Source organism: Sciurus vulgaris (genome assembly GCF_902686455.1).
Source record: "Sciurus vulgaris genome assembly, chromosome: 7".
NCBI lineage: Eukaryota > Metazoa > Chordata > Mammalia > Rodentia > Sciuridae > Sciurus > Sciurus vulgaris.
The window spans coordinates 14,489,337-14,509,972 of NC_136467.1; the positions used below are offsets into that span (position 1 = coordinate 14,489,337).

General features: G+C 36.8%; 1 protein-coding gene across 2 annotated transcripts in view; it reads left to right on the forward strand.

Annotated features, from left to right (window-relative positions):
• Window positions 1-20,636, forward strand: part of SYNE1 (spectrin repeat containing nuclear envelope protein 1) — a gene marked incomplete at its 5' end in the record, with an annotated part of 439,816 nt that overhangs the window by 152,433 nt on the left and 266,747 nt on the right. For both annotated transcript variants that reach the window (XM_079147945.1, XM_079147948.1), the window contains 12 exons: window positions 1,622-1,786; window positions 2,253-2,405; window positions 3,134-3,277; window positions 5,733-5,906; window positions 8,415-8,573; window positions 9,182-9,346; window positions 11,259-11,393; window positions 13,355-13,513; window positions 13,709-13,917; window positions 14,517-14,625; window positions 16,163-16,327; window positions 19,195-19,362. In XM_079147945.1, coding sequence (XP_079004071.1) covers window positions 1,622-1,786; window positions 2,253-2,405; window positions 3,134-3,277; window positions 5,733-5,906; window positions 8,415-8,573; window positions 9,182-9,346; window positions 11,259-11,393; window positions 13,355-13,513; window positions 13,709-13,917; window positions 14,517-14,625; window positions 16,163-16,327; window positions 19,195-19,362 — 1,905 coding nt within the window. The remainder of the gene's footprint in view (window positions 1-1,621; window positions 1,787-2,252; window positions 2,406-3,133; window positions 3,278-5,732; window positions 5,907-8,414; window positions 8,574-9,181; window positions 9,347-11,258; window positions 11,394-13,354; window positions 13,514-13,708; window positions 13,918-14,516; window positions 14,626-16,162; window positions 16,328-19,194; window positions 19,363-20,636) is intronic.

The window sequence follows — 20,636 nt, forward strand, 5'->3', positions numbered from 1 at the left end:
GTGCACACCAATCAAACAGCTGGGCCACCGTATTTTTATCTCTTTAAAGATTCCATTCTGGATTTCATCAGTCTTCAATCAAGGGTTTCAGTCTATATGGAAGTGATTTCTTTTTTCACCAGTTACAAGTGTGTATGTGTGTGTGTGCATGTGGGAGTTACTATTTCACTTGAATGTCATTTACATGTAAATATCAATGGATTGGCTTATGTATATGTTTCTTAATGAAAGCATGGCATTTTTCAATGGAAAATCAATTTATATGTAAAAGATTAAAATGCTGGGCTTACATAAAGAAATATGGTACATACATTAAGATGAATTAGTGCTATCAGTTATAGTGGCATGTGCCTAAAAATTCCAACTACTCAGGAGGCTGAGGCAGGACAATCAGGAGTTCAAGGACAGCCTGAGCAAAATAATAAGATCCCGTCTCAAATAAATAAGTAAATAAATAAATAAGAATAAATTATTGCCTGCCACCCAGAATTGGATAATATATAATTGTTTGCACAAGTAAATCTATTGTTTTTAAGTGTTTTACCATTCTTCATTCATATGAATTAAATATTTTTGTATGTCTACAAAAGGCAATAACTATGTACCTATTCAGATCTTGGCTTTTCTGATCAGACCAGCAGTGCCCTAGTAGATGTCATATGTGTTAATTTGATCCAAAGAATGTAACCACCAGAAACAGAAATGTTCTCATCTATTTATGTAGAAAATCCTCCCACACATGGCTTATGAAATGGAGTTTGAATTTTCCTTGGTTTTTACTGTGATGTATGTGTGTGTGCATGTGTGAACACACGCATTTAATTTGAAATGAGTTTGAAACATTCTTATTTCCTTAAGGCAGCGCATTTGGCAATAAATAAGATTCAAAGGATGTTATTGTATTAATGATGTTCTTGATCCAAATATTTAATTTATAAATGTTTCACTTGATGTTGATCTCCATTATTGTTAATTATCTTAATATTTTATATATGTATATATACATAGGAATATATTCAGATTTTAAAATAAAAAGCAGTTCAAAATATATTTTAAAAATTTAAGAAATTGTTTATTTCCCTGTTATATATTATGCTTCTTAATGCCCCTGGCACTGGTGTTTCCTAGTTTGAATACCATGCATAAATCTCTGATGGGCACAGATATTGATTGTTTATTCAACTGCAAATGGAAATAAAAAAAGAATCACCATGTTCTGTTATGTTTTCAGCAAAAGAGAGAGGAGAGCTATTCTTATACAAGATGCTAAGGGCTGGGAAAAATGGCATGTACCTATAGTCCCAAATAATTGGAGGATCTCTGGAGTCCAGAAATTCAGGGCCAGCCTGAATAACATAGCAAAACCCTATCTCCAAAAACAATTTAAAAATTAAAAAAGAGACTCAGTGCATCTAGTTCATATTTGAAATTTTATTAAAAATTCTGTATTTTGAAAGAGATTTAAGGCTTATCTTAAAATATCCACAAACTTTAGATTGCAGTTTTTTTTTTTTTTTTTTAGAATGCAGATATTTCATAGTTTGGTCACTTTCCTATCTGTTACTAATATTTGATTAATGGTTTTAATGGTTTACCATAGCATATGTTCTTTGTTGTTTAGGATTTTTTTCGAAATTTGCCTCATTGGATTCAGCAGCACACTGCCATGAATGAGGCCGGCAATTTTCTAATTGAAACTTGTGATGAGATGGTTTCCCGTGACCTTAAGCAGCAATTACTACTGCTCAATGGGCGGTGGAGGGAGTTGTTTATGGAAGTCAAGCAAGTATGTTTCAAATCTATTCCCACTTCAAACGTGTATGTTTTGCAAATGTGGTGATAAGCAGTCTGTTTAGAGGCAATTTTATTTTATAGCATGGGCTTATTAAGGCAGAATAAAGAAGTGTTTAGAACCAATATGTGCTAGAGTTGATTATTCCTTGTTTTCCATTTGTAATGGCGGAATGTTACAGCAGTGTAGAGTTTGATTAAGGATTATGTTAACATATGGAGCCTACTTGTATGGAATGATTCACTTTCAAGTCATACTTCTGCATTGCTATACTGGTTCCTTTTCTTCTTTCAAAGTAATTGGACTTACTTCAAACCTATCTAAAATAAGAATCAGAAATTAGAGGCTCTTACCATATAACAATCCAAGAGCATATGAGAATATGTCAAAGTGAAGGTTGAGGGTTTCTCAAGTTACAGCTTAATGGCTTTCAAATGCTCTCCCCCTCCTTTCTCCACAGTATGCTCGAGCAGATGAGATGGACAGAATGAAGAAGGAATATACAGACTGTGTTACTATCCTTTCTGGATTCACCACTGAAGCCCATAGGAAGTTTTCTGAGCCCTTAGAAGTCTCTTTTATTAATATCAAGTTATTAATTCAAGACTTGGAGGTGAGGGGTTTTTGGGTCATAAAATGAAAAATCCATTCTTTTGTGAAAATAAAGATCAGCAAGGTTACAAGATCATTACCAAAGCTGTCTCTTTTCCTCCTGGGCATCATTTTGATAGGTTCACATATCCTGATTTAACAGCATGGAAATATTTTATAGTATATTGTTAAGTGAGTAAAGCAGAACACAGTGTCATCATCTTGATTATTGTAAAAATAAAAAGATGGGTATACTCACACTCTAGAAAGAATCATTAATAAAGTAATGATGAGATCTTGGCTTTGGCTATCATTGTGTGCGAAGACTATATGTAACCTAAAATTTCATTGTCCTAGTATCTCTAATTTGTAAATTTTCTGCAATGACAATATTTAATTTTTTAAGAAAAAAATAAGTTTAAATTTTAAAGTCAGAACTTCCCACATTGTTAATATACATTTACATGATGCAGTATTTCTATACTACATTAACATATTCATTGAAAGCATAAAGATTACTTTCCCTAATCTTTATGGCAACAATGATATCTTTGAAAGGAAAGTTTTTATCTGTATAATATTGCCTATATATTAATAATGAAGAAAGCAATGACTTGTATCCTCAAAATTTTACTATGCATATAGAATTTCATACAGTGCATATTGATTTTTGTTCTGCCTTCTGCAGAATCATGAAATTAAGAAGGTATGTGTCATGTGTTAATTGAGCTGTTTCAATGATTCATGCAGGATATTGAGCAGAGGGTGCCTGTGATGGATGCTCAGTACAAGATGATCACAAAGACAGCACATCTTATTGCCAAAGAGAGCCCCCAAGAAGAAGCCAACGAGATGTTTGCAACCATGTCCAGACTCAAAGAACAACTAACCAAGGTGCGAGAGTAACATCTCCACGCACAGCATGCAGAGTGGCACCAAAGCCACTTTCAGCTTGCCTCCTGTCCCCTCGCTCCCAGTCAGCAACCCTGCTTTTGTTTTCTATTGGGATTTCTGATTTAGGAACTTTGTTATGAATTTTTAAAATAAAACTATGATGCTGATACCAAGTATCATCTCTTAGTAATTATCCTCTTAGCTATTGTTAATTTAGAAGTGCAATAGCTATACTTTAGTGTACATTTAGTAGAAAGTATTTTGAAAAACAGATAAATGTGATAAAACAAAGAGGAGGAGGAGGAAGAGGAAGAGGAAGAGAAGGAAAGCAGATATTTTAATGAAAATTTGGTGAGATTTATTTGCTATACCCCCATTCTAAGCTTGCTTATGCTCTTTTCTGCTGACATAACCACAAAGCAGTGAAATTCTGCCCTCCTCATTCATAGAACTCCCTGTGGCTTAAGATATTTCCATTTCTGCCATTTCTGTGCAGGGACTAGATAGATATAAGGAGTAGCCAGGTCTTTCCTACTTAACTGGGGGATTTTCCTTAAAAGCTTTAGAAGTTTCATTGGGGTCTTTAATCTATGTAAACTTTAATTTTAGGAAGATAGCATGTTTGCAAAATCTACTTAGACTGAGTGATTTTATGGTAAAACAAAGGAATGATTATAAAATGAATAGGAACATTTCATGATAAGGAATTGCAAAACAAAAGAAAAGAAAATAGACCTATCTATTAAGTAAGAGAGAGAAAGTAGAAAGAGAATAAACTAAGCGAAATCAGTAGTAGAGAATTAACAAAAAAGAGGAAGAAAGAAAAAGTGGAAATAGGAAAAACCTTAGTCATGAAAAAAGAACTTTTTCAGTCTAGTACATATTATAAAGTTGATTTTCAATTCATTTAATTCAACATTCAAGTTGGAATTATTTATAATTTAATGATAATAGACAATAATAATAATAATACTGGCTGCCAGCAAAATTTGCCAAGCTGTAGGAAGAATTCAAAGTTGCATTTTAGGTTGGGGATTAGCTCAGTGGTAAAGCATTTGCCTGGCATGCATGAGGCCCTGGGTTTGATCTCCAGTTTAAACAAAAAAAATAAATAAATAAAAATAAAATCAATCAAAGCCAACATTTTCAGATTGGTAATTTGGCTGCTGGAGCAGCCACATCTGGGCTTACACATTTTAACCTGAGCCAGGTGTAGTTTAGGGCAAGACTTGAGAGAGCAAATTGTACCTTTAGACACATCTAAGCCTTTATGTTTTTCTGTTGCTGGTTCAGATGAAGCGTCTTGATGGATTTTCTGTTGCACCAGGAAAAATCAATAAAGCTCACTGCTTTTCTGCACACTCATAGGTTCTTGTGGTTTAGTTCAAGTTTTAGCAGTCTTGATTCAGAGGAAGAAGAGGAAGGATGCTTTAGGCAGTGTATTCTAGAACATGAAAATACTTCAGCTTATATGATTATGTATTTAAGATTATAACAAAATGTTTTCCTATCCACTTTCCTCGAGGATTATTTTTGGGATATTATTGATTATATCTAGCTTATCATCTTTGTATTTTATGAAAACCAAAGAATAATCTACTAATTAATAATAAATAATTTATTTTCCTTTCTTGTCTGAAAGTATTAATAGTTGCTTGTAATCATAGTTATAATAATAATGATGATGATAGTTGGAGGCAACCATAGGTAAAATATAAAGGTTGAGCAGTTCCTGGAAAACTGTGGATCCTGGAGTCCAACATCAAGGTGGGTTGCAGACAGTCTACAGAACGCTTGAATGCCAGAATCTTATGGCCTCATCATGAAGGTAATGCAGATGTATAGACTAGCAACACGGTTTTTAAAGACAAGTGACAGGTGAGGGCTGGGCCAGTTTGACCTGAACAGAGATCCCTTGGCCTGGGAGTATCCGTCATTAAATTGGTGGGATGTAGGAAAATGCAGGGGTATCTGGGAAGAGAGAGTTAGCAGGTGCCTAAATTTGTCTGGACTCAGAGTTCAAGTAGGAGAGTTTCTGAAAATAAAGCCAGAGGACACAGGTCATCGAAGTGACTTAGTAACATGTGACGATCTCAGGTCAGATTTCAAAGTGAATATGAGTCACATGGTTTATGAAGGGGAATCTGATGCCATCTGCTTCCCTAACAACCACAGTTTAGATGGAAAAGTGCTATCCAGATGGACGACTTAGATGAATTTTCATGAGAAAACCCCATAGTCATTTATTTGTCTCAGTGGTACAGCAGTATGGATTTCTGACACCAAAATTTAACCTCATAGAGGAAATATCAATAAGAAATGTGTCTTGAGAAATTCACAAATTCCAAATGACCATGTCATTAAATAAAATGTTCCTGAGAGTGATGCATACTGCCCTGCCCATGTAATACATCTAAAGGCCTTTCACAGGATTTTTGTCTTTATATTTTTAAAGGTCAAAGAGTGCTACTCCCCACTTCTGTATGAGTCTCAGCAGCTGTCAGTTCCACTGGAGGAATTAGAAAAGCACATAACATCTGTCTATGACTTACTTGGGAAAATAAATGAAATTATAACAGTTCTTGAGCGCGAGGCACAATCTAGTGCCCTTTTTAAACAAAAGCATCAGGTAAGAAAATTCCATTTTGGAAAATATAATAATTTTAAAGTACGTGTAATAAGATTGCAGTGCTGCTTACTGTAATAGAAGTTTGGTTAAGAAAAAAACATTTTTTTAGAATAATACAGTACTAGTAACCCAAAACAGAAATGCATATTTTGTCTAAAGATGAAAGGCAGGCTGGTAGAGGGGTTGGACCTATTTGCAGGGGGCAGTCAGTCTAGGGGCTGGGAGCTGTCCGGGCTCAGAGCTGGGCTCTAATCTTCTGAATGAAATTCCCTGAGTTGAGCAAGTGTGTTTTGAGTGCTCGCCTCTGGCTTCTTTGAAGTTGGCTATACTCAGCAGGCAGTTATGAGCATTTGCTCCTTGCTCATCTTGCTGTGCCTTCTGAACTCCAAGCATGATGATGAAAGTTCACAATGTCTCTCTGAAACAAGGAGTGTCTCCAAAGTAGAAGCAAGTCCACTATTGCATCTTGAAACAAAACAGGCCCCCACAATGAAAAGATCTTCTGTTATCCTCTCTGCTTTGTATTTAATTTTCTAGTACTATCTTTATACCTGTGAACCTAGGAATTAGGTTTCTCAAAGTCCACAAAAAGTTTAGTGTAAATAAATTGTACTCCCTTGTACTTTTTATAGGGTAGAAAATATATATTTATAGTTTTTCATCTTTATATGGACATTTTTGGGGGGAGGGGTCATTTAGTACTGTTTCCTGCACATCTTTGGTCATTACCTGGTACCTTACTGGCAAAATAGTGAATTTCATTTAAAATAGTGTATGTTTCTCCATCTCTTGAGTTTTTGGAGTTATACATATATTTAAATATATGTATATCTACAAAATATATGTATATATACCAATATATATACAAATATATGTATATATACAAAATAAATAATTTCAAAATAAATAATTTCATTCCATTTCTAACAAGTGTTTATAATCTATATCTTACATTATCTTTTCTTTGACCCTGGGAATCAGTCTGTTTGCACAAACCATAAAACTCTGAAAATGTGTTTGGTGTGATACTTGATTTTTTTTTGGTCTCATTTTTAGTGAATAGGTCTGCATGCGTAGCCTCCTGAGTGTTTTAGTTAGTTGACTGACTTAGTTGGTTTATTAAAAATGAACCCATCTATCAGATGTAGGTGAAACTAATGTAGGAAAGGTTGCCACACATTAATTGAAATGGATTCTGGAAGGAGGCAAGTTCACTTCCTAGAAAGAGCAAAGGATCTAAAATGAGTCACCCAGATACCTCAGATCTTAGGTCTGATACAGAAAATTACAATGCCTTATTTTAAAATGTCCGGGTATTAAAGAAAAAAAACATAATTATATTTGATAATGTGTGTTCTGTAATTAGTAGCATTATTATTGCTATTTGTAGTGAAGCCATAATCATTATCACCAAACCCCATGTTAATGACATCTCCTCATATTATAAAGATTCTTTCACTGGGTACATGGTGCCACTTCCTACATACTGCTTAAAATTGCCATTGAATAACCTTTGCATAATCAATCTTTATTTGTTATTATTAATGATAAGATTTAGCAATACTCATGACATAATTTTAACTTATGCTAGCTATTCCTTAAACCTCCTAAGTCTTCAAAAGGAAAGAATATTTCCTTTTCTTTTTTGCCAAAACCAAACAACAAAAGTTCTACTCTTAATATGTGCATTTAGATGACCAAAAATGGTATCCAAATGAGAAGTCTGAAATATATTTGTTTCAATGTAGTTAAGGATGTTGAAATTCATATGTTGCGGATTCAAGGCAAAAGTAACTCTACCTCCCTAGATGGGTCATTTCAACTCTCTACTGTCAAAATTGCTACAATGTCAGCTGGGAGCCAGAGAGCAAGGCCTGTCAGTCAGTCACCCCTGCTCATCCTGCAGTGTGTGACACCCAGACCTACCTGTCAGCTGCCTATTTTAAAAATTAGAATCTACAGTCCACTATTTCATTAACAAGGCTGAGAGCATGTGAACCTTAGAAATTCAAATGTCATAAGTTTAGGGTATACAAATAATACATTATCTGCTACATCTGAGTATTTCAGTAAAGTGATTGTTCACTGATGTTAAATTAATTTAGTCTGATTAAAACCTGATTATGTAGATTAATTTTGTGGTTGTTCTCTCAATAAACCAGTTGGATGAATAACAATTTTGATGCTCTGTCATTTTCTTAATGTTAATAAGATGTGTGTGAAATATAAAAATCTCCAAAAGCTCTTGGTGACATTTAAATGCCTTTTATGAAAAGCATTGACTTCAGTAATTGCTTACACTTGAGTTCTTTTGGAAAGAAATGTTCCTCTGTGCTTTTGGTGTTACTTATTGCTGATCAAAAGCCTCAGAGCTATATAAAGCTGTTCTTGTTATTTATAATCTTTCCTCTGTCCCTCCCTCCCTTCTTTCCTTTCCTTTTCCTTTTCTTCCTTTATTTTTCAGTCTCTCTGGATTTAATATTTTCGTGGGTTTTCCCTTTCTTGTAGGAGCTGCTAGCTTGTCAAGAAAGTTGTAAGAAAACCTTGGGGCTCGTTGAAAAAGGCAGTCAAACCGTTCAAAAGTTTGTGACCTTGAGCAACGTGTTGAAGCATTTCGATCAAACGAAGCTACAAAGACAGATTGCAGATGTTCATGTTGCTTTTCAGGTAATCTGCTCTCCTTGCTGTAGAGTCATAAACCCACAAAAATACAGAATGAGAACAAGTAATTTCCACTTCTCCACCAAATCCCTCACCTTCCAGTATTAGAAGGCATTTTATTTCTTCTTTCCCTAACATTAATATTGATGAGTTAATTATTCTTATAATTAAGTATTTTCCTCCTGTTTTTTGAAGAAGAGAAAGAAGAAAAAGATAATGCTACCTGACCAAATGATGCTGTCAGTAATGAGAAAGCAGCATCACATTATGATTACAGTCAGTTCTCCCCAGCTGTGGATTCCACATCTGCAGATTAAACCATCAGTTGAAAATAATTGGGGGGGAAATTCCATCTGTGCTGAACATGTACAGCCTCTTTTTCTTGTTATTATTTCCTAAACAATGCAATACAGTAAATATTTACAAAGCATTTACATCATAGTAGATATTCAAGTAATTGAGAAATGATTTCTCACCTTCAGGAGAATGTGTCAAGGTAAATACTGCCAGGCTTTATGTAAAAGAATCAAGCATCTGTGGGTTTGGTATCTTTGGGGGTCCTGGAACCAATCCCCCAAGGATACCAAGGGATGATTGTATCTTTTTGCATCAAGAATATGGTAAAGAAAACCGGGGACTGGAAGAAGCATGCAGAAACCAACAGCCGCTTGATGAAGAAATTCGAGGAGTCGCGGGCAGAGTTGGAGAAGGTGCTAAGGGTGGCCCAGGAGGGCCTGGAGGAGGAGGGGGACCCAGAAGAGCTCCTGCGGAAACACACTGTGAGTCTGCCCTCGTGGTGCGTTTGACCACAGCGCATGGGCAGGCCATCTTGGACGAGAATATCAAAAGAGCACTCCCATCCAACACAGGGGGCAGGGCTGGGCATCAAGAAGATGGGGGCATTTAGATGTGAGACCCGAGAAATGCCAGGCAAAAAGGACTTCAAGAGCAATTGATTCAGTGGCGTTTCAGTCAGCTTCCTTGCTGCCACTCTGACTAAAAGAAAATTTTAGAGGGGGAAAAGTTTTAGGGCTCACGGTTTCAGAGGCCTCAATCCCTAAACGGCTGGCTCCATTTCTCAGGTCTCCAGGTGAGGCAGGACATCATGGTGGAAGAGTGTGGCAGAGGGAAGCAGCTCACCTGGTGATCAGGATCCCTGCAGAGGGGTCTCCACTTGCCAGATGCAAATATATACCCCAAAGCCACGCCCCCAATTCCCACGCCTCCACTTCAGTTACCACTTCAGTTACCACTCAGTTAATCCCTATCAGGGGATTAATTCACTGGTTGGGTTAAGACTCTCACAACCCAATCACTTCTCTGTCTCACATGTGAGCTTTGGGGACACCTCTCATCCAAACCATAACAACTGGCTTCTGAGACCATTCTTAAACCCCTGGGATAGCAAAGAGTCAGGATAATTCAGGCTTTCCAAATTACTCCTTCTTTATCTAGCTCAGAAATTCTCCTGAAACAGATTCTCTAGAAAATAGACTATTAGAGGTGAGTGGCAAAGCCATGGTAGAGATGACTTTAAGGCCAGTAGCTGATATAAAACTTGTCCCAGTCTTGTGAGGGAGGACATCTTTATGTCTATCCTACTTGTTTAAATTACAATGAACATGTAATACATGAACATTAGTAATATAGGAAATGTCATATGGATACCAGTGACATTTTCAGAACATGTATTTTGGATCATTTTTCGTGAAATGTCAGTGGCTATGTATTTAAGTCACACTCTGAAATGATGAACCAATGTCTTTGGGATGCAGCTTTCTGAACTCAGGGTCAAGGTCTGTTACCATAAAGCTCAAAGCATCTCAGTTTATACACCTCTGTCAGGTGGCACCTTCTGTTTGGAATCACTGAGACCCTGAGACTTGGTCACCTGTGTCCTTACACATGTATCAGTCTGCTCAGACTGTCATAACAAAACACCATAGACTGGGTGTCTTATGTGACAGATTTATTTCTCAGAGTTGTAGAGACTGGAAATATGAAATCAGAGTGTTGGAACAGTAGAGTGCTGATGAGGATCTTCTTTCTGGCTGCCTTTTCCATGTCCTCATGGGAGAAAGTTGGCAAGCTCTCTGGTGTCTTCTACAATAAAACTATTTGTCCCACTATGAAGGTCTGACCCCTGTGACCTCATCTAAAACTCATTATCCCGCTAAGGCCCCCTCTCCAACTGCCATCACATTTGGGGTTAGGGCTTCAACATAGGAATTTGAGGACACAATTCCATCCGGTGTGTATGTTCCGTCAAGTGTGCACATGGGGGGATGTGGGAAGGCTCATAATGAACCACCAGGGCCCGGAATGCACCAAGGTCCACAAACGGGGAGTTAAGAGGCTTAGTACTACTGGCTTCTCTCCTGCTCTTCTGACTTCACCAAAGAGGAAGCAAAACTCTATCATATCCAATCAGGGTTTCAGGATTTTTCCATTGGCTTTCAAAATACTCCACCAAATGTGAAAACTGCAAAGATTTTTTTTGCTCAAGTATAAAAAATAGTAGTCAAATTTCAGATGTGAAAACTTCTGACTCATAATGATAGATGCTTATAGTTTATCCCTGGGGGGAGGGGAACAAGCAGGAATTGTTCACAATTGTCAAAGCGAACAGCAGCTGACTCACATGTGGCTTCTCTGCCCATCATCTTCACCACTTTGGCTCTTCCCTGCCAGGAGTTTTTCAGTCAGCTGGATCAGAGGGTCCTCAACGCTTTTCTGAAAGCATGTGATGAGCTCACAGACATCCTCCCTGAGCAGGAACAGCAGGGGCTGCAGGAGGCTGTTAGGAAGCTCCATAAACAATGGAAGGTGAGTCGGAGCCTGGGGACACTGGGAAGGGCTTCAGGAGTGAAGGGAGAGAGCGTGAGGGTGTAGAGAAGCAGGGGCGAGGAAATCGAAAAACTTACAGAAAGGCACCTCAGCTACTTCCGAAAAAACTGAACTTGAGCAAAACATAATAAACTGTGATAGAATTTTATTGTGCCTGTTTTATAGTAGCATCAATTTTATCATATGTCTTGAGTACTCTTTTTTTTCCAGCAAGTGTGATGAGGGCATTTAATTTATTCAAGTGACACTTAATAAACTCTTCTCAGAAGAATAAATCATGATAGATTTACTGGTGAAATTACTATATATACATATATCATGAAATCATTGTATATATAGTACTATATATAAACTACTGTAATTATAATAATATAGTACTACTATAATATACTACTAGATTAATAATATAAATCATTAATTGTTAATTATATGTTTATATATATATATAAACATATTATATATATATATACATATAATATATATGTATATATATATATATATATATATATATATATATATCATCCAGCATAGATAACTGCATTCTAAAAACATAAATAAAAACATCTGTTGGGTAAGAATTGAGTGATGAACAAAGCATATTCCTTTTCCCACAAAAAAATTAGATTTCAGTTAGGGAGATAATTAATTGCAAATAATAAAATTATAGTATATAATAAGTTGAAAATGTATAAATGTTATAATTATGAAAGTTTTGAAAGAAAGAGGTGGACCCACTTGGAGGCTGGTGAGGAGTGAATTCAGTGACCATTTTGAGCTAGGACTTCAAAGAAAAAACAGAGGTGTTGGGTGGAGAGGAGGGTGAAGCCGGAGGGTGTGCAAGTGAAGGAACTGGGGAGCCGTTGGGGCCCGGTGGACTGGGTGTCACGTGCTGCGGAGGGACTGTGGGAGGGAAGACTTGGCCAGGCACAGGGAGCCCGATGGGCATGTCAGCTTGCAGAGGCGGTGGCAGTACACTTGAGACGGCTGAGGACTGTCCTCCTCTCACAGACGGCAGACGTCTGCCCTGGCTACAGGAGAATGAGCGAACAGTTCTTGGAGCCTCAGGGTTTACCAAGCAGACAGCTAAACCCCTCTCCACCTGTTAAGTTACTTTCTAGATTTTTTAAATCTCCTTAACATGGGCTAAAACATCCCCTTTTGTGCATACAAAAGACACAGTGGAAAGAGATACACTTTTGCTTTCTAAATTTGAAAATGTAAGTGGCTCATTAAAAAAAAAAAAAAGATTCTTAGGGAAATTCAAGGTCTCCAGGTGCCTTCGAAGTTCAACATACCTTAAATGCATTATGGATAGAGACAGCAATTGAAGTATCCTTGTCTTTTCATAGCTCAAGTTCGTTTTTGTCATTAATTAGTATTGTCTCCTAAAATAATCCTTTTAAGTCCTATAGGATACAAGTTGACTAAGATTAATAAGTTATAGAACTAAAAGTAATAATGAAGTCCATGTTTGTATCAAGAGAGAAGAACATTAGAAGGTTCTGTATCGTTTGCACACTCGTTTGCTCATTTTCTCAATGCATGGTCTAAGCAGAGGACAAGGCAGGCGGTCAGCTCCTTTGGGTTCTTTAATCCTGGATTTTGTTGGTTTGTTCGTCTGTTTTTGGTGTGTGAGGGGGTGGATACTAATAGGATTTCCTCCAGTTCTTCCTTAGCTTTTCACTTTCCCTAGAGCCTTGATGGTCTAATCTGTAAAACAGGAACACTCCTCTGAGCAGTGCTATTGTAAAAATTAAGCCAAAAGATCACTGTAGAAACACTTGACCCACAGCATACTTGAAAGGACCCACTGCCACCCCAGTAGTTAGAAAAGTACAATGTACAGCGAATGTTTTAAGTCTTTTTTCGCCACTTCAATTGGAAATGCACACAATCAAGGAACATGGTTTTGTTTTCTTGGATTTTCCTTCGGAACCCAGGATCTTCAAGGAGAGGCTCCTTATCATTTGCTGCACTTGAAGATTGCTGTGGAGAAGAAGAGATTCTTAGCCTTTATAGAAGAATGCAAGGCTGAGCTGGAGCGAGAGACCAAGCTGGTGCCCCAGGAAGGCAGTGAAAAGGTCATTAAGGAGCACAGGGTAGGTCTTCCACACGAGCATGCAATCCCATGCAGGCACCTCATTACTTAAAGGAGGTGCTCAGACTTTGCTTTGGGTATGGAAAAATGTAGTGTAATTACCCTGCACTAAGTCTAGTCCTTTAGTTTTTCTATGAAAATGTAAACGTATGTGTGACTTTTCATGTGGATTATAAAAACACTTATTGCTTATTAGATGTTCTTCAGTGACAAAGGTCCTCATCATCTCTGTGAGAAAAGGTTGCAGCTCATTGAAGAACTGTGTGTGAAACTCCCAGTCCGGGACCCAGTAAGGGAAACACCTATCACCTGTCACTCGGCTCTGAAAGAGCTCAGAGCTGCCATTGACAGCACCTATGTGGAGCTCATGGAAAACCCAGACAAGTGGAAGGACTACACCAGCAGGTAGCCTTGGGGTTGTCTTCAGGGAAGAATCCTGTGTATCTTGATTCTGTTACTTGAGAGACCATTATAAAATAAGAGATGACCTATGTTTCACTTCACACAATAAAGAAAATCAGATTACATAATCTTGACCATGTTCTTGTGTAAAAATGCTTCATTTGGTAAAAAGGATGCGTTTCAGTTAGAAATAGGGTGAGGTACTTTATGCTGCACGGGCCGGATGTTCTGTCTTTGAGGCTGAACAATGTCCCCAAATGTCTTCAATACCTGCCTCACAGAAGGACTTCAGCCTCTTAGGTTAGTTAGTGTCTTACCTGGTAGGGACACATGAGGTCAGAACTTGGATGGCCCCTTCCTTCCTCCGAGCGCTCAGGCAGAGACACATCATTGTCCTCTGCTGAGGCCCCTCCAAGTTCTTGAGCATGGAAGTGGCCAGTCCCTGCTCTGAGCTTCATATAAAAGTTTCCAGAGAATTTGTTCATCGATTAGTTAATTCATTCGATTGTTGTATTTCCAAGAGTAAATTCAAAATAGAAAATGTCTTCTAATCATTCTGAGAACTTTCTCCCTTTAATTACAAAATGCTTGCATTATTTCAGATTTTCTGAGTTTTCATCTTGGATAACTGCAAAGGAGACACAGTTGAAGGCCTTCAAAGATAGGGCCATTGATGCTACCAACCACAGCCAGATTAAACGTGCATCAGATGTAAGTTCTCATCCATTGTCTGCCACAGGATAACTTTCAGTAATAAAAACAAAATGTTAGACAATGTTGTCTTTATTTTTCTTTCTAGGAAAATATTGTTTTTTCTGAAAATTATCTTAAAGATAAGTCTTCCCATATTACTATGGAGAACTATTGGTTTTTCTATTGAATCAACAGTAACTTTGAGATCTGATCGTGCTCTGCAGGGTCTCCAATGCATCTCAGCTAATGGGGAATGCTGAGCAGAATGCTGCATGCAGGCATGTGTAACACAGCAGAGATTTAAGAACTGACACAGGAAACTTCTAGAAGGCTGTATGCCCATCTTCAGCCATGCAAAAGAAGGAAATGGGCAAGGTCTTTAAATGTCCTTTCTCTATCATATTCAGGCAGGGCAGTTCATTTCAGCCTTGAGCAGAGGCACAGTCTGGTAAACCCAGCCAGGGTGACAGAGCCTCACTCCTGAAGACAGATAGCTTTCTGCAAATGGCATCCACTCACCCTTTTAAGTTGGCTCTTCCACTTGCTATTGTGAAAATTCTTCCTTTTCAGCATTTTTAATCCTAGCATGTATGTAATTTCTGCTAAGGAGAGAATGTTTTCTTTCTGTTCTTGTCCTCTGAGTTCTATTGAAATTATGTAGTTGCCTCAAAACAAGCTGCTCAATAATGTCATGGTGTGCATATAGAAAATATCTGTATTTCTTCTGGTTGCTGTATTGACATACACAAAAAATTACATCTTAGAATACAGAGATCTGCTTCTGGAATTAACCATTTCCTGACTGGTATGCAGTTGTCCTGGGAAAATCGTGGGTCAATGTAAATGTGGGAGACCCATGCCCTTGCACTACACCAGAGCTTGTGGTGTAAGAGTGACAGGCTGCCCAGTCACTGTGCTGTTGGTCACCAACCCTGCAAGTCCAAAGCCCCAGTTTCTTTCCAACATTGTCTTGGCTGATAAACCCTCCCTGCCTGGATTAGAACTGTGATCCTTTGGTGTGTTGACTTTTAAAAACTAACAAAAATGAGACAGAAAGTATAAGTTAATGGAGTTTAATCTTTAGAGAATCTATAACAGTATTCAATAAGTAAACTTTTGATCAAAAGAAATAGCTAATTAAATATAAAAGGACTGTCATACTTTCTTTTTAGTGCCATGTTTCTTCCAGATCACAGAAAGTGAAATCACAAAGTATGTATAATATAATTCCTTATTTGGCTATCTTGTTTTTTTCTATGGTAGCTTTAGAAGTATCTTTGTGTGATCAAGGAAATATCTGTATCTACCCAATCTAATTATGAAGAAGATCTGCAGGGTATAGACAGAACTTATTCTACCCAGCAGGTGTTGACATTGAAGAACATTTCTTTTTTGTACCTGCGGACTTGGGTTGAACATGTGTGGTGCTCCCCCAGGGAATGACTGTCTGGCTCTCCTACATCCACCCTACAAGCCTTGGGGCTGTGAGTCCTTTCTTGCTGACAGTTAGGATTCACAGTTGCACTTTGCTCACCAAAAAGTTCTTTCATTCCAGGAGATCAGAAATGATGTTACCAAAAATGGGGAGACTCTCAGCTGGCTGAAATCCAGGCTTAAGATTTTGATTGAAGTTTCTTCTGAGAATGAAGCACAAAAGAAAGGAGATGAGCTGGCAAAACTCTCTAGCTCTTTCAAAGCTCTGGTGACTTTGCTGTCAGAGGTATATCATTGTACCCACACTCGAAACAGAGTTCTGGGGGTGAGGTGTCTGGAGGGTTCTCTCCTTTTGATGGTAGCATAGCAAGTAATTGTATAAATAAACTAGTTGAAATACAGTAGTTATATTTATTTAGGAGAAGATTTGGGGGGGACATTGGGAAGGCTTGAATTATGGCCAATACCATTATTGGATGTATTAATTCAGATTAACCTATAGCTAAAGGTTAAAACATATCAGTCTACTTTTTTTTCACACTTACTAAAGCACTGTTATTTCACAGTCACTTTAAGGTATATCATAAGGGTTAAGAACAAGGTTTAAGAGTCAGACTAATCCAGAACTTCTATCTGATGTCCTGTTTCCTATATAACCTTGAGTTTGTTGTTTGATGTCTCTAGGCCCCAACTTCCTTACTTGTAAAACACCATTAAAAATACCCCAAAAGGGAGCCATAAATTAAATGCAATAAAGCTTGTAGAGAATTCAGTACACTGCTTGAGCAGAGAAAAGGCTTGAAAACCAGTAGCTGGTTATAATAAAATATCCAACATTTAGTCAACAGGCCTGGAAAATTCTCTTTTAGCAAAGGCCGGCTTATTTTAAACTTATCAGTAGGCACTCTTAATATTTATGTATGTTTCTTTATACATAAAATCATACAAACCCACCTACTTCACTTCTAGTAGCATCTCTTCCACTCTCAGCTATTAGATAGTCTAATGTGTCTGTGAGTGTGAAGAAAATGTAAGACAGTAAAATAGAACAGGTGTTTACCAGTATTTCTTGACATCACTTAAGTGTAAACTTGCTTGGAAAATGATCTGTTGGAGGACTAAAAAATGTCCACAAAGCTCTCTGAGTCTGAAGATCTGGAATTGTAATCCAGGTGGATAGATCTGCTGGAGACTGTGGTGGGGAATTACACAAGCCCCCAAAACTTGGAATTGCTTATGACTTTAGTTTTATGTGAAGATTTTGATATAGAAATTTCAGTTTTCTTAAGAATCTTGAACAAATTCAAAATAGTGATATTGAACATCAGCTATTTCAATGTTTTGATTTGTTGTTTTGATTATCCATCTTTCACAGCAACGGGTGAGTTTAGTAAGTTGCCACTACCCTACTCTAGATGAAAATTTGACCCTTGGCCTTCTGCTCTTTCCTTAGTGAAGAGAGGAAAAGGAACAACAGCCTAGAAAGTTAGAATATGTGAAGGTTATCTTGGAGCCAAGATCTAGCAGTGACTTTCAGTGACACCAGTAGACAAATCCACAACATGTACTCCCCTCCCCCATGTGGCAACCTTTAAAATTATTAGTTGTTCTTTGTTAGATTTTATCAAGCAATTTTCTTTTTTCTTCAAGCGTTCTCATAGTGATGTCCATGGGACCTATCAAAGGCCACCTCTACTGAGTGTTTGCACAGACATTAATTCTTTGCACACTCATCTGTCTTAAGCTTCTATATTATTTTTCTTAGTGCTATTTTTTTTGTTTTTTTTTCTACTTAATCGCTTAGCGAAAACAAAAGAAGAGTGGAGAAAAACATATTCTGCTATGTAGGGACTTATTTAAGAAGATGGGCTAGGCACAGCCAGGCCCTTCCCTTGATAATAATCCACTTAATGTTTTAAACTAATGTTGAACATGAATGTTTGCAATCATCCTGTGAAAGAAGGAAAGGCAGTGGGTAGATTAATAGGTGTTGTGAAGAGTCCCTGCTCTCAACATAACTGATGATTTAGACTGAGATCTGGAGTTTGTGGCTCTCACAGGTTCTCATTGCTGCTTATTTGGAGAAAAGCATGTTCCAAGTGACCTTGGGAAAACCCAAACCAGAGAGAGTGAAAGAAAAAATAAATTGGAAAAGAGAAGGATAAATGGAAAGTTTCAGTGGAAGACAAATGACGATAATCTCTGAAATCAGTGATCTAAGTTAAAGATGGAGAAAACAAAAGCTCTTGGTTAATCTAGAGACAGCAGGCATCAAACAGAAAAGGAAGCTTAAAACTCAGGAAAATGGCAAGGAAGGGAATTTGCTAAAGAACCACATAATTAGGAATTTATGTTTTATTTAGAAATATTGGAGGTGCATTTTCAACAAATGCCTTCAATTCTTTCCTTTTTCTTCTCTATAATTTTTTGTTTTTACTAAATAGAATGAACTCAACTTTCTTGTAAGGCACTGTTACATATAGGTATTTTTCATGAGATTATAATTAAAGGGACCCAGAACAAGATATGTTTAATGGATAGTTTTAGTATCCTGCTTTGACTACTAAATACAGTAGGTTATTTTTGTTTTTCCTTTTTAGTATTTAAAATAGGTTTTCAATATGGCCTCGGGCACCAAATCAAATGAAATTTACAATTTCTATAAGTGGCTATGCAGTGTAATAATAATTAATAAGCTTCAAAAATATGTGAAAGTAGAATAATTAGGGATCTGCAGATATATTTCAAGTTACTCAGATAAACTACGCATACTCTTAAAATATGTAAGATTTCATGGACTTTAACACAGTGATTTTGAACAAAGGGTGTGAACTTTAAATTATAAGATGAATAAATTCTGGAGATCCAGTGCCATATGATAGCTGTATTTAATAACATTATTATACCCTTGAAATTTTCTAAGAGTAGACCTAAAATGTACTCTCACACAGAAAACTAAATGTGTGAGTTGATAGATAGGCCAATTGGCTTAATTGGGGATGTCACTGCTTGCTTAAGGAATGTTTATCAAGGAATCACATTGTACATAGTAAATAGATGCTATGTTAATTTGTTGATCATACTTCAAAATAATATTGCATGAATTTCACAAAATAGTATAAGATTTACTCTATTTTTTGCATAAAAATCTAGGTTGAAAAGATGTTAAGCAACTTTGGGGACTGCGTTCAGTACAAAGAAATTGTGAAAAGTTCCCTTGAAGAATTAATTTCTGGTTCTCAAGAAGTCCAGGAACAAGCTGAGAAGATCCTGGACACTGAAAATCTGTTTGAAGCACAGCAATTACTTCTTCATCACCAGGTAGAAGTGCCCTCCAGTGCATTTGTGCAAAGTTGATAGTTACCTGTAGACCAGAGAGGTCAAGAATATGTTCTGCGCTGGGAAATGGGGAGATGGAGCCAGGGAAGGAACCTGACTGAACAGCTTTAAGAACTTGGCCCTTACATTTTCTGTTCTCTCTGCAAAATGTTAGATAATTCAGAATATCCTACAAGAATTCCTAGATAGAATGGTTTAATGACATCAAAAAGTTCAAGAAATAGTGTGGAGAGTAAATTGATTTAGCTACGAAAATTTACATAAAGCTGACTAAATGGTCCTTTTTGTTAGAGAAGAAATCACAGAGACACAAATTGCTTCAGATTTGAGATCACTATTCTTTTGTCATTATGTTAAAATAGATCTTCCATTTACAACATCAAACACATTTTAGTTTGGAAAGATAATTTCCTTGAAGTGTCAGACTTTTCAGGAGAATTTATTGTTACAAAGAATTACAACTAGAAGTAAAGGAATCTTGAATATATACTGATAATAAATAATGTGTGTGGGTGTGTGTATGTGCATGTGCTGAGGGCCTGGTACCTGCTAAGCAGCCTCTCTACCACTGAACTATGCCCCCAGGCACTGACAATAAATAATCAACTTACTTCCTGACAGTCTGGTAGTGGATATTAAAATATACCCATATATGGAATGTATTACTTTTCAAACTCAATAAAAATGGAGATACGATTTAAATAAAATAGTTAATGACAAATTTGTATTAATTTGATGCATAGCAAAATGCTAGCTCATTTCATATATGCAAAAATGGAAACTGATTAAAAGTAAATAAATAAAATAGCAACCTCTAAGTTTTAGAGATTTATTTAATAATTATACAAAACCTAAGACTAGAAAACAATGTTTTGTTTTACATTGTCTTCAATGTTATAAAATTATTTGGTTTTCTGATTACTTTAATTCACAGAAATATAAGATTGCGGGTATATATATAATATTTTGAAGCTCTTCTCATATTTCTTGGACAAGGTGCTTGTTTCTGTAGGCATGCATACTTTGTGAAGATTTACAAGCTGTACACTTGAGATCTGTGTGGTATTCTGTTTGAGGATTATACTTCAGTGAAAAGTTTTCTTTAAAACACTTTTCCTCAAAATATCTCAGCACATAAACTATCTCCAATATACCTTGGAAGGAAAGCTCTTAATTTCTGCATTTTTATAGCATCAATGATAACAGAAGAATTGAGACTATAGGTTTTTCAGCTGAAAAGGATTAAGAGGATCCAT